The 13,097-nt window shown below is 35.7% G+C and overlaps 1 protein-coding gene across 9 annotated transcripts in view; it reads left to right on the top strand.

Annotated features, from left to right (window-relative positions):
• Positions 1-13,097, top strand: part of CCDC148 (coiled-coil domain containing 148) — a 308,196-nt gene that overhangs the window by 192,953 nt on the left and 102,146 nt on the right. The window contains exon 16 of one of the 9 annotated variants that reach the window (XM_032479510.1): positions 3,214-3,464. The exons of the other annotated variants lie outside the window; for them this stretch is intronic. Within the exon in view, the coding sequence (XP_032335401.1) occupies positions 3,214-3,360 (147 nt within the window). The 3' untranslated portion in view covers positions 3,361-3,464. Of the gene's footprint in view, positions 1-3,213; positions 3,465-13,097 lie in introns of those variants that run through there. 9 annotated transcript variants of the gene reach the window in all.

Below are 13,097 nucleotides of genomic sequence, written 5' to 3'. Positions count from 1 at the left end.
TTTTAGATGGATGGATTGAAGACAGGGGGCAAGGACAAACGAATGAATAGTTATCACTGAAATTAAAGGAGAAAGTACTTAACTTTACAAATCTAAGAAAAGCTAAATGGTTACTTAATTACTTAAAAAGCAGGAAAATCCATCCACTCACCCGCTGACAAATTTATCATAAATTTATCGAGTGTTCCTCTACCATGTGCTTCATACTTTGCTAGGGGATAAAAAGATGAACAATTCACATATTAACTGGACAGATATTTATGGGACATATACTGTATCTGGCACTGTGGCAGGTGCCAGGGCTGCATCCTGAACAAGATAAACTTGTCCTGTGTGGAGGAAGTGAGCAGGGGAGTTGGTTTGGGAGGGAAAGCAGCCCGCATGAGAATAACAGTGAGGTCACCTTCCTAATGGAGAGCGAAGGGCTGCAGCAGCAGGAGGAAGGGAGTGAACGGGCAACCCTGAATGCCAAGTCAGAGAAAGTGAGAAGGGGAAACTAAGCTCCACCTTAGCTGAGGATTTTTGGCAGCAGTAAAAGAGTTCATTCCAGATGATTTAAGTTAAAAATGAACAACAGCGAAAACAGATTGGGGGGCGGTATGGGCGCAGGGAGAGGGATTAATTAGAAGAGGCACGGGTATCTCCACAAGCCAAAGCAGGGAGGGCAGCTGGGTATGCAAAGAATTGAAGTCGGAAGCTGGGAAGCTTTCAGGTACCTGGGCTGAGGAAACAAGGGTTTCACCAAGCAGAAGAGAGTGGAAAGAGGCCCTTACTGATGTGTCTTCAGTGTAAGGTACAGGGCAAGGGTGGGTCCTGGGAGCTGAGACTGGAAACACAGGTTCCCTTCAGACTGTGAAAAATATAGTAGAGCTTACTTGCTAAGACATTTGACCTTTATCCTGTGAGCAGAGGTGAGGCTTTGAAGCAGGTGAATGGTATAATCAGGTTTATGTTACAGTGGCGTGTCTCGAATGAAAAACTGGTGGGGGTGGGGCTGGGGGGTGAGGGACAGGGGTAGAGGGTGGGGTCAGATCCTTTTAAGATGGTAGAGCCCTCCTAGAAGTGGTTTGGCGTGGCTGCCTCTGGCTGAGAGCAAGACGGCATAATGAAAGGAGAGCGTGATTCTAAACTAGGCAGCCAGTGATGCTAAGAGCCTGAATTTTGGATTCAAATCCACATCCACTATTCACTGGCAGTGTGAACTTGTGTAAGCTATTAACACCTTCCTGTCTTGTTTACTTCACCTGTAAAACAATAATTTGCAAGGTTTCTGTGAGGATTAGGATAATAAATGTCTGTTGCCTAGAATATTGTGTGGCACCTAGTAGTAATTCAGTAAATTATAGTCATTAGGTGAGGGCTGCTGTTAACCTTACAAGAATACAGAAATAAAAACAGACTTAGGGAGAGAGAATGTGTTTTGTTCGTGTCAGGTTTAGGGTGAAGATGTCTAACACACTCTTACAGGAAACTGAGGGGCTTCCTCTGGGGACAAGAATTGGGGAAAAGGAGGTCAACAGGTGAGGGAGATCTTCATTTCACCTGATATGTGTTGAAAAAATAGAATTATGAAAACATTTCAAAACTCACCATTCTGGAGCTGGGGAAAAAGGTAAATCCTGGAGTTCATTAGGGCATCAGCACACAGGTGGCACGTGGATCCTTGGGTATGGATGAGAGTGAGCAGGGAGACTCCTGGAGCAGAGGAGGAGAAACCTAGGTCTAAGGCTCCAATATTTGCTTTTCAGATACAAATATCTCTATTATTCTTGACATCCTTGTCCCTGGTCCCTGTATCTGATCAGTTGCCAAGTTCCATCGATCCTTCCCTTCATAGTGTTTTGGACAGTTATCTCCTGCTTGCTACCAGCCAATTTTAGGTACTTATTACTTCATGTCTAGACAGTTGCAGTAGACTGTGAGCACTCTGTCTCCATCTCTTCTTTTTCTGCCCCCTTAGTTTATCCTGAACTTACAATCAGATGCATCTTCTTGTGCAACAACAATGGTTATGTTAGTTCCAAGCTGAAAACAGAAACACAACCTTAGTAGCTCCCTGGACTCCTTGGCATAGCCTTCAAGCCTTTAAAATTCCAGCCCCAGTCTTTGAAGTGCCCTTTTTCAGTGTTCCCCAATGGTACCAGGTACTCTACTCAAACTACCCTGATTCCAAACCGACCAATTTCATCTCTAAGTTTGCAAAATGTGCCTTCCTTTCTGGCTTGATCTCTCTTCCTCTCCCTACCCCTGGCATTATAGAAGAATAAGCTGGACATTACAGTTAGCTCAAGTGGTCCTCCTTACCTGAGACCATCCTAGTCTCGTCGGCACCAGGAGATGTACCTCCGTGTTCTGCTACTCTTGGAGCATCTGTCACATCTTACCACGGACTGTAGTTATCTGTGTACATTCTTATCATCTCTGTTAGTTTACCAGCTCCTTGAAGGAGGGGCTGCTTTCAACAGCTCACTGTCCCATCCTCTAGAGGGACTTCAGTTTCCTGCAAAATGCTTCATTAGCTGAAATCCATATGTGGTACCTTCTTATCATTGCAGACAGTGTTTGTTGACATTAATATTCATAGAAGGAGGAATAAGATCCAATCAGCTATAAATGAAAACAAATTGAACTACTCATATGTCTATTCCCACTTAGGATCAGATTGATGGAACCATTTTCTAGTTCTGCTTTGAAATAGAAATCCAGCCTTGGAAGACAAGTTCTATTGATTTTGTTTCTCAAATAGTGGCCATGTGTTTGAACTTCATTTACATATTGCCAAACGATAGAGAAATTAAAATGTCTGTTTTAAAGACGCATGTACAAGTTGTGGTTTAGGTTTAATCAATGATTGTTTACGTTTTATAACCCCAGCTATTAATAAATAACAAATCAATGATAGTACTGAAGTTGTTTCTTTTATCTCATCTTTTAATAATTTTAATGTGTTTTATTTTGACTAATCTAGTATACAATATTCTATATATCTTGTATTGGAAACCACTGATATACTAGAAACTGATAATGTCAAAAAAGGTTTGGATATTTTCAGTAAAAATAACCAGGATATAGTCACTGTAAATACACAATTTATTGTCACCTAGTTATCTGTCCAGCAAAAGCAAATTATACAGTTTGGGATAATACAGGACTAAGTGATAAAATTTACTTCAGTGAATTGCTATTTATTTAAACTGTGTTTTATTTCTACAGATAATTTCTGACCCTAGACTTCGTTTTGAGTTAGCACTTCGAGAAGCTGGACTTCATAAAACATTTTATGCCAAAGCGATATTACCAAAAATCAGTCCTCAAAAACCTCCAAGAAAGGATATGAAGTCTACTGTATTTAAAATCTAGAGTTCATCCCCAAATTGTATTACACATAAAGAAGATTTTTCTTTAAATACATTTATATGGGTAACAATAATTACTACCTTCTGAAATTTTAAAATATCAGACATAGAAGTCATAGCATCTATTAAAACAACTTTGTCTTTTATGATTTTTAGAATTTTATGCATTATTTCCAATACCTTTGTTTTTTTATTCAAGTATAGTCAGTTTACAATGATTTGTCAATTTCTGGTGTACAGCATAATGGTTCAGTCATACATATACATACATATTTTTGTTTTCATATTTTTCATTATAGGTTACTAGAAGATATTGAATATAGTTCCTGTGCTATACAGTATAAACTTGTTTATCTATTTTATATGTAGTAGTTACTATCTGCAAATATTGAACTACCATTTTATCCCTTCCCCCACTTCCCCCACTGGTAACCATAGTTTGTTTTCTATGTCTGTGAGTCTGTTTCTGTTTTGTTAATTAGTTCATTTGTCTTTTTTTTTAGATTCCACATGTAAGTGATATCATATGGTATTTTTCTTTCTCTTTCTGCCTTACTTCACTTAGAATGACGATCTCCAGTAAACTGTTACGTTTAATAGTACTAAATTCTCCAAAGACTATGGCACTTAATGATGACACGTATGGTACATATATTATCATTTAGTAAGTTGCATTTTCCCATAAAAAGAGTTCAAAATAACTATTTGCAAGAATTACAGTTTATGTTGCTGCTACCTACTAATGTTCATTTCTTCTTGTTATTTCAGAATGTGACTTTTTAATTATGGAAGTTTCATTATCATTAATACTGCTATTATTTCTTGATTATAAGAAGAGACTCAACCTTTCTCTAAATTTAGAAACCAATTTGGTATACCATGTTTACTGCAAACCAATCATGCAAACAATTTCATTTTGCAAATTAGCCTGTAAGAATAAATTAGAAATTAGAAGTAGCATTTCAAGCATAGGAATATCTCTTCTGGCTTGGAAAAATGTATTTGTATGGGTTTTTGGAAGGAATGTTTTAAAATGTGGAATGCTATTGAAATTTCCACGTTATCTACTAAGTATCTAGATGATTTTATAGAAAAGAAGTGTTTCAAATAAAACTTAAGCATAAATTTTTTACTGTTTCTAAACAATCACACAAATACAAGTATTCAAACATATTTTTTTTTACTATTTCCAAACACACAAATACCAGTAGCTGCTGACACACAGCAGGAGGTAGTGCCACCATTTTGAGAACTGTAGAGTAGGTACTTGTGGTTGTGATGAAAATACTAGTTGAGACCTGGGCAGCAGCCTAGATGTTGGCTATGCCCAAACTTATTAATTTTATTTGTTTTTAAAAATAGTGTTAGTAATAGTTACCAATCATTAAACACAAACTGTGTGCTCAGCACCATATATGTACTTCACGTGCAATGTCTTGTTTGACCATTGTAACAACCTTATGAGGTTGTCATCCCCATTTTACAGATAAGAAAATAGATTCAGAAAAGTGAAATATATCCTTGGTCAGTTGTTTTTCAAACTGTGGGTCATTAAATCAATCTAGTGAGTCCTGACCAGTGTTTTTTTAGATGACACAAAATAAAAGCAATCTGAAATCCAGAAGGCTAATAAACATATGAAAAGATGGAAATGCCAATTAAAACCCCCAATAAAATACCAATGTGTGCCCACCGTTTGGTAATAATACCCCCCCAAATCTGACAATATCAAGAAACAATGACACAGAACAGCAGGAAGTTTCCATTGGTGACAGAATGTAAACTGCACATTTGGACTTACCTGGTAAGGTTGAGGCTATTCATACACCTTGATCCAGCTGTTCTACTCCTGGTTACATGCCCTTGAGAAGCCCCTTCATGTGTGTATAAGGAGACGTAGACTGGCATTCCCAAATGAAAACAAGCCAAATGCTCATCAACAGTAGAATGGATATCAGCATTATGGTATATATTCATAATATGAAATTGCACATAGCAATGAAAATGAAAAAAAATGAACAGGGACATAATATTTAGTGAAAAGAGCCAGATGTAGAAGTATACACACTGGGTTGTGTTTAATTTATCTAAAGTACAAAAACAGGCCAAACTAACCTATATTGTTTAGGGATACATACGTAGGTGGTGAAACAATTGGGGAAAACAAGAATATGCTGAACACTGAAATCAAGGTAATGATCACCTCTCAGGGGTAGGGAGATAGATGGAGGTGGGAAATTCCAAGTTACTGGAAATATTTTTGCTTAACTAGGATAGTGATTGTATGATTCTAATTATTCTTTAAAGTGTACACAAGTGTTTTATATATTATATGTCAATGCTATAAATTCCCAGCAAACTGAACAAAGAACGTTAAGAAAGCAAATTATTAAAAGTTTAATTTCTTAGTATATGAGTACATCAGAAATAAGTCAGAGACTGGCTAAAAAGTTTAATATCTCTAATTTACAGGAATTTCTGAGATAGCAGGCACAGTCACTGTCTGGGAGTCATATTTACCCTGGCACAGAATAGGTATCTTCCCCCGCAACCCTTGTGCTCTGCTTTACTTAGGCTCTTGCCAATCCAGTTTGTCAAGTGGCATTAAAAAGGAGGAAAAAAAGTACTTACCCAATAGGAATAAGCACTGTGGCATGAAATTTGATTTCACTTATCCATGTCTGTGTATATAGTTGTTTACAACAAAAAATATATTTCTTAATGGGTAATGATCCAAAAAAAAAAAAATTGGAAACCACTACCTTGAATCCCATGGTTAATAAATGGTATAGCCTGATTCAACTCCACATCTTTGAGGGTGATGGGATTGCTTCAAAATAAACGGGAAGAAAGTAATCCATCTGGTAGGAGGTCCCTCACATCCGCACCACCAAATCTACAGATAAACTCAAGTCTGCATTTAAAATTTTGCTTCCTCTAGCAGAGGGCGCAACTCTCTTTCAAACACCAATCCTTGCGATTTGGATTTCATTCCCTTGTGGTTCCACAACAATTTCTCTTATTGGCTATACTCTTTCTCTCCCATATCCTCAAGTTCTCCCTTAGCATACACATATGCTGGAATAAATCGCACTTTAAAAGTCAATCTCCGTTAACCCCGTGTTTTCTTCTAGCTACCAGGCTATTTCTCTGCTCCTCTTCTTAGGTAAACTTCTTGGAAGAGTTGCTGGTAGATATTTGGTGTCTTCTCGCTTTCTAGCTACTGTCACTCATTCTGTGTTAGCTTTGCCTCACCCTCCACTGACACTGTTTTTAGCAAGGTCACCCGTGAACTCCATGTCGACAAATTTGATGACCATTTTCAGTCTTCATCTTACTGACTTCAAGGCAGCATTTAACTCTGTTGACAACTACCCTACCTTGAACATGTTCTCCCCATGGCTTCTGTGACACCCATCTGCTTTACCTCCTACTCCTTTAGTCATTCTTCATTCTTTTTGCTGATTCCTCCATCCCCAGTGATCTCTGTGTTGGAGAGCTCCAGGATTAGACCTTTTAGCTGTCTTCTCTTCATTATTGAATCACGCAAGGGAAGATCCTTAAATACTATATTTTAGTTTCAGCTTTTAAATTATATCTGAATGTCTTTTAATCTATAGGCCTCCCTCTCCATCCTTGTTTTTTCTCTTGAAATGTATTCGTTTGAATAAATAAGTGTAAATTGTTGTCGAATCTCCTATGTTGGGTTTTTTTACTGTGTCCTCCTTGTGCAGTGTAATGTGTTCCTCTGTCCTCTGTTCTTTGCGTGTGCTATAAATTGGTAATTGAATTTAGAGGCTATATCAGATTCAGATTCAGGTTTTTTTTTTCCCCAAGACCCCTTAATTGTGGTTTTATGTTCTTTTATCAGGAGATATATATATATTATATATATATAAAATCTGTTTGAGCCTTTTTTTCCTGAAGTATATTTGATTTGCAATGTTGTGTTATTTTATGTGTTTTTTTAAATTGAAGTATAATTGAGTCTTTTTCTTGGAAATTTTAGCTGCCACTAATTTTCAATGCTTAGATTCACCAATTATAGATTACATGATAGAAATGCTATAATTCAATCTCTCCTTCCTTTATTAATTGGAAACCTTATATAAAGAAAAAATTTCCTCTTCTGATATTTGGTAGTATGAAAAAAGTAAGCTAAGTGATTGAGTCCTTTTTTTCCATATCACTTTTCAAAATAATGAGTTGGCTTTCCAACATCATCCAAGGTGATAATTTTTGTTGCATCTGTATGAAGTCATGGATTTAAAGTTATTTGATGTTTCAGTCTGTTGAAGTATTATCCTTATGGCTGCTCAGATGATCCCCTCCTTACCCAGTGGAAGTCTTTTCAGTTTGGCTCATGGATTCTTTAAAGACAACCTAATAGACTTGATAAATTCCTTACTATTCCAGTTATTTATTGCTTTTTAACAAAATTTAGTGGTTCAAAACTACAATTTTTTTTTACTGGCTCTCATGGTTTTGTGGGTTGACTGGGCCTGTATGGTTCTTGGTTGGAGTTTGTTAATTTTACATTGCTGTTGTAATAAATTATCACAAATCTAGTGGCTTAAACAATACAAATTTATTATCTTATTGTTCTGAAGGTCAGAAGTCTGACTTGGGTCTCACTGGGCTAAAATCAAGATGTCAACAGAGCTGCATTCCCATCTGGAGACTCTAGTGAAATATCTGTTTCTTGGCCTTTTCCAACTTTTAGAGGCTGCTCACATTCCTTGGCAACAATGTTAGAATTAGAATATGATGTCAATAATTCAGTAACTTCATTATCTCACATTTTACACACAACAGTCTTAGAATAAAAATACCAACTTGATAAAAACAAATAATAAAAATGTTTATGCAATTTCTATTCTTTTTCCTTTTGTTATAGTTGTCCTATATGTATATTGTCAAAGATTATACAAATATTATATTCTCTCCCTTTTAGCCCTAATTTAATCTTCGTTCTATAAATAAACATATATTTACTGATTGCCACCAGTCTTTCAGTTTTTCTTGTCATTTAGGTTGTCTGTTTTCTAGAATACTCTTTAGGAATTATTCATGGAAATAATAATTTCTGAATTCTTGAATGTTGATAAATTTGTCAGATGTCTTTGTAGATGGAAGTCAGTTTTGCCTGGATATGAAATATCTTATTTAAAATAATACAATTTGCAGCAGCATGGATGGACCTGGAGATCGTCATTCTAAGTGAAATAAGCCAGAAAGAGAATGAGGTATCACCAAATGTGTAATCTAAAAAAACAAAAAATCAAAAAAGCACAAACTTATTCACAAAACAGAAACAGACTCACAGACATAGAAAACAAACTTACGGTTAACAGGAGCGAAAAGGATGTGACAGGATAAATTGGGAGTTTGAGATTTACAGATATTAACTACTATATATAAAATAGATAAACAAGTTTCTTCTGTACAGCTCAGGGAACTATATTCAGTAGCTTGTAGTAACTTATACTGAAAAAGATTATGAAAACCAATATATATATGTGTATATGTATGACTGAAACATCATGCTGTACACCAGAAATTGATAGAACATTGTAAACTGACTATACTTCAATAACAATTAAAAAAAAGAGAAATACCTTATTTGCATATTCTTTCCTTAGCATAAAATGTCAAAAGGCTATTTAAAATGCTGGTTATAATCTGATTTTAATTTCCCTGATGATCACTTGATCCTTTGCCTGATTACACCAAGGAAATTTTTTTCTTATTATACAGTAGTTGTACTGGACTTTATCTTGATGTTGGCCATTCTGGATCAGTATAACCATTGTACTATTCCCTTTCACAATATAAATTTGATATCATTTTAGGATGTTTTTTAAATTATAATTTTTAGTATTTGTTATGCTCCCTTTTTATTTTTGCCCCCAGGAACTCCTGTTCTGCTGTTATACTGTATTGAATCTGCTTTGTTCATAGTCTTTATCACTTTCTCTTGAATCCTCTTGATCTCTTTATTTTTCTTAGGTTTTTAAAAAACTTTTTATTTGAAAATAATTTCAGACATTCACGTTATTATGTGACCATAACTCCTATCTGTCTTCCTAACCATTTCATTACCACAAAATAAAATTCTTTAAACAAAAACTCTTCCCTCCCCCAGCCACTAGTAACCACTATTCACTTTCTGTTTCTATGAGTTTGCCTATTTTAGGTACTTCATATAAGTCAAATTATGTAGTATTTGTTCTTTTGTGAATGGTTTATTTCACTTACCATCATGCTCTCAAGGTTTATCCATGTTGTTGCATGTGTCAAAATTTCATTCTTTTTTAAGGCTGAATAATATTCCACTGTTTGTATATACCACTTTTTAAAACCACATTTTGTTCATGTCTCAGTGAACATGCAGTTTGTTTCCACCTTTTGGCTATCATGAATAAGGCTGCTGTGAATATTGGTGTACAAATATCTGTTCATGCTCCTGCTTTCAGTTCTTTTGAATATATACCCAAAAGTGGGAACCACTGGATGATATGGTAATTCTGTATTTAATTTTTTGAGTAACAAACTGTTTTGTACACAGCAGCTATACCTTTTTACATTCCCAACAGCAGTGCACAAGGGTTCCAAATTCTCCATGTCCTCTCCAGCTCTATATGCTTGTTATTTTTTTTTAATTGAAGTATGGTTGATTTACAGTGTTAATTTCAAGTGTACAGCAAAATGATTCATATATGTGTGTGTGTATATACATATATATATATATTCTTTTTCAGGTTCTTTTCCACTATAGATTATTACAAGATATTGAATATAGTTCCCTATGGTATACAGTAGGTCCTTGTTGTTTATCTATTTTATATATAGTAGTGTATATCTTTTAATCCCAAACTCCTAATTTATCCCTCTCCCCTCTTTCACTTGTGGTAACTGTAAGTTCATTTTCCATGTCTGTGAGTCTATTTCTGCTTTTTAAGTAAGTTCATTTGTATCACTTTTTAGATTCCACATATAAGTGATACCATATTATATTTGCCTCTGTCTGTCTGACTTACTTCACTTAGTATGATCATCTCTAGGTCCATCCATGTTGCTGCAAATGGCATTATTTTATTCTTTTTATGGCTGAGTAATACTCCATATACATATATACACACACCACATCTTCTTTATCCATTCTTCTGTCAGTGGACATTTAGGTAGCTTTCAGATCTTGGCTGTTGTAAATAGTGCTGTGAACATTGGGTTGCATATATCTTTTCAACTTAAGAGTTTTTGTCTTTTCCAGATATGCCCAGGAGTGGGATTGCTAGATCATATGGTAATTCTACTTTTAGTTTTTAAGGAACCTCCATGCTGTTTTCCATACTGGCTGTACCAATTTACATTCCCAGCAATAGTGCAGGAGGGTTCCCCTTTCTCCACACCCTCTCCAGTATTTATTATTTGTAGACTTTTTGATGATTGCCATTCTGCCTAGTGTGAAGTGATACCTCATTGTAGTTTTGATTTGCATTTCTCTAATGATTAGTGTTATTTTTTAGCAGCCATCCTAATGGATATGAATTGATATCTTGTGGTTTTGATTCACGTTTACCTAATGATTAGTGATGTTGAGAATCTTTGTGCTTATTGACCATTTGTAGATCTTTGGAGAAATGCCCATTCAAATCCTTTGGCCTTTTTTGAATTATTCCCTGTAGTTAACCTCATTCTGAAATGTTTTTCTTTTGCTTATAATTTTTCCTGAGGCTGTATCATCTAATTTTGAGTTTTCCTAATTCTGATTAATGTTCTTTCATATTTTGTACCATTTTCATATTTTGTTAACTTTTAGGTTATAATTTTACTTTTAGGTTATAATTTTCTCTCTGGTGTTCATTTATCTGTAGGGATGTTATTCTGCTTCTTTATCTCTTTTTTTCATGTTAATGTTAAGATCTGATTTTTTCTTTACTCATTTATACTTGAACTTTTCTTAACTTTCAGAAGTGGTTGTGACTTAAGATATTTCTTCTAACTTCACAGTGAGAGTTTTTTCTCTTGTTGTATTTGCACAATGTTCAAAAAATTTGGCAGCTTATTTTCTGGAGATATGTCTTCCTCTACTTTTATCTGGACCTGCTATTTCCTTTGATTCTGTTGTTCCTGTGCTGCTTACTTTGTATTCTCTTTGCTGAAGTTTCATTATTGTGGGGTTTTGTCCTAGAAGTAAGTTTTGACTTATAGTCTAGGAATTCATGGGGCCCAGATTTTTGAGTTCCTTCAGACTTTACTATAAACTCCTATACTCATTTATTATTAAAGAGTGCAAAACTCCTCTCAGTTTTAGCTGAAGTTCTCAGTGAATATTTCTTGGCTCTTTTAGGGTTCTTAGGTCCATCTGATACTCCTTGATTTCCTCTGTCCTGCAAAGAAGGTACATTCAAGTCTTGTAACTGTCAGTGATTACTCCTTACCCATTCATATTTTTCAGTGGCAATATCTTGTCACCTACTATTGAAGATTATCTCCATGGTTTTGGGCTTTATGTCCTGTTTATCTTTGTTTCTTTTTACAGGCTAATTTGAAAAGATTAAAAAACTCTGCCACTTCTGCTGTCATCTTCCCAGTGTCCCTCAAACTAAACTCTTAATCCTACTTGCCTTTCTTACACTAAACATCTTCCTCCCTCAAGCCCACCCTATCAAAGTTATGGTACCACCATCCATCATATTATGCAAATCTAAAATCTGATTGTCACTCATGATACCATGCTCCCCTCTCTCACTTGTAATACCTAATCTGTCAAGAGCTGTTGCCTTTCTAGCTGTTGCCTAGCTCCAACACTGGACCCATACTGCCAATGGAGGATAGTTGCCATGATTTGTGGCTTCCTAGTCACACCATTCTTACAGTTGGGCAATATCTCACATTATGCATCAATCTCCCAGAGTAGAAGGTAGGTTCTCAATTTCTCCAGCCTCTCATGCTATATTATTTGGCAATAAAATGCACCCATTTGCAACTTCATTCATAAGAGCGCTATGGGAGAAAGCAAGAATCCATTTCCTGTCAAGGGTAGTAGTGGAGGCTTTCAGCTGGAGGTATAATGGCTGCATAGCTTTTATTTACTTATTTAAATTACAGGCATACCTCATTTCACTGTGCTTTGCTTTATTGCACTTCACAGGTATTGCATTTTTTTTTTAACAAATTGAAAGTTTGCAGCAACACTGCGTCAAGCAAGTCTGTTATTTAGCACTATATGTGCAATATTTGCTCACTTTGTGTCTTTGTCACATTTCTATAATACAATGTTTCAAATTTTTTATTATTATATTTGTTATGGAGATCTGTGATCAGTGATCTTTGATGTTACTATTGTAATTATTTTGAAGCACCACTAACCTTACCCTTATAAGACAGCAAACTTGATAAGCGTTATGTGTGTTCTGACTGCTCCACCAACCAGTCATTCCCTATCTCTCTTCCTCTTCTTGGGCCTCCCTATTCCCCATGACACAATATTGAATTAGGCCAGTTAATAACCCTACAGTGGTTTCTAAGTGTTCAAGTGAAGGGAAGACTTACATGTCTCCCACTTTAAATCATAAGCTAGAAATGATCAAGCTTAGTGAGGAAGACATGTCAAAAGCTGAGAAAGGTCAAAAGTTGATCTCTTATGCCAAGTAGTTAGCCAAGTTGTGAATGCAAAGGAAAAGTTCTTGAAGGAAATTAAAAGTGCTACTCCTAGCTCGGCCGGTTAGCTCAGTG

The sequence above is a fragment of the Camelus ferus genome, chromosome 5 (assembly GCF_009834535.1).
Source record: "Camelus ferus isolate YT-003-E chromosome 5, BCGSAC_Cfer_1.0, whole genome shotgun sequence".
Taxonomy (NCBI): Eukaryota; Metazoa; Chordata; class Mammalia; order Artiodactyla; family Camelidae; genus Camelus; species Camelus ferus.
The sequence above is the reverse complement of the archived record's forward strand: the minus strand, read 5'-3'. Positions and strand labels throughout refer to the sequence as shown.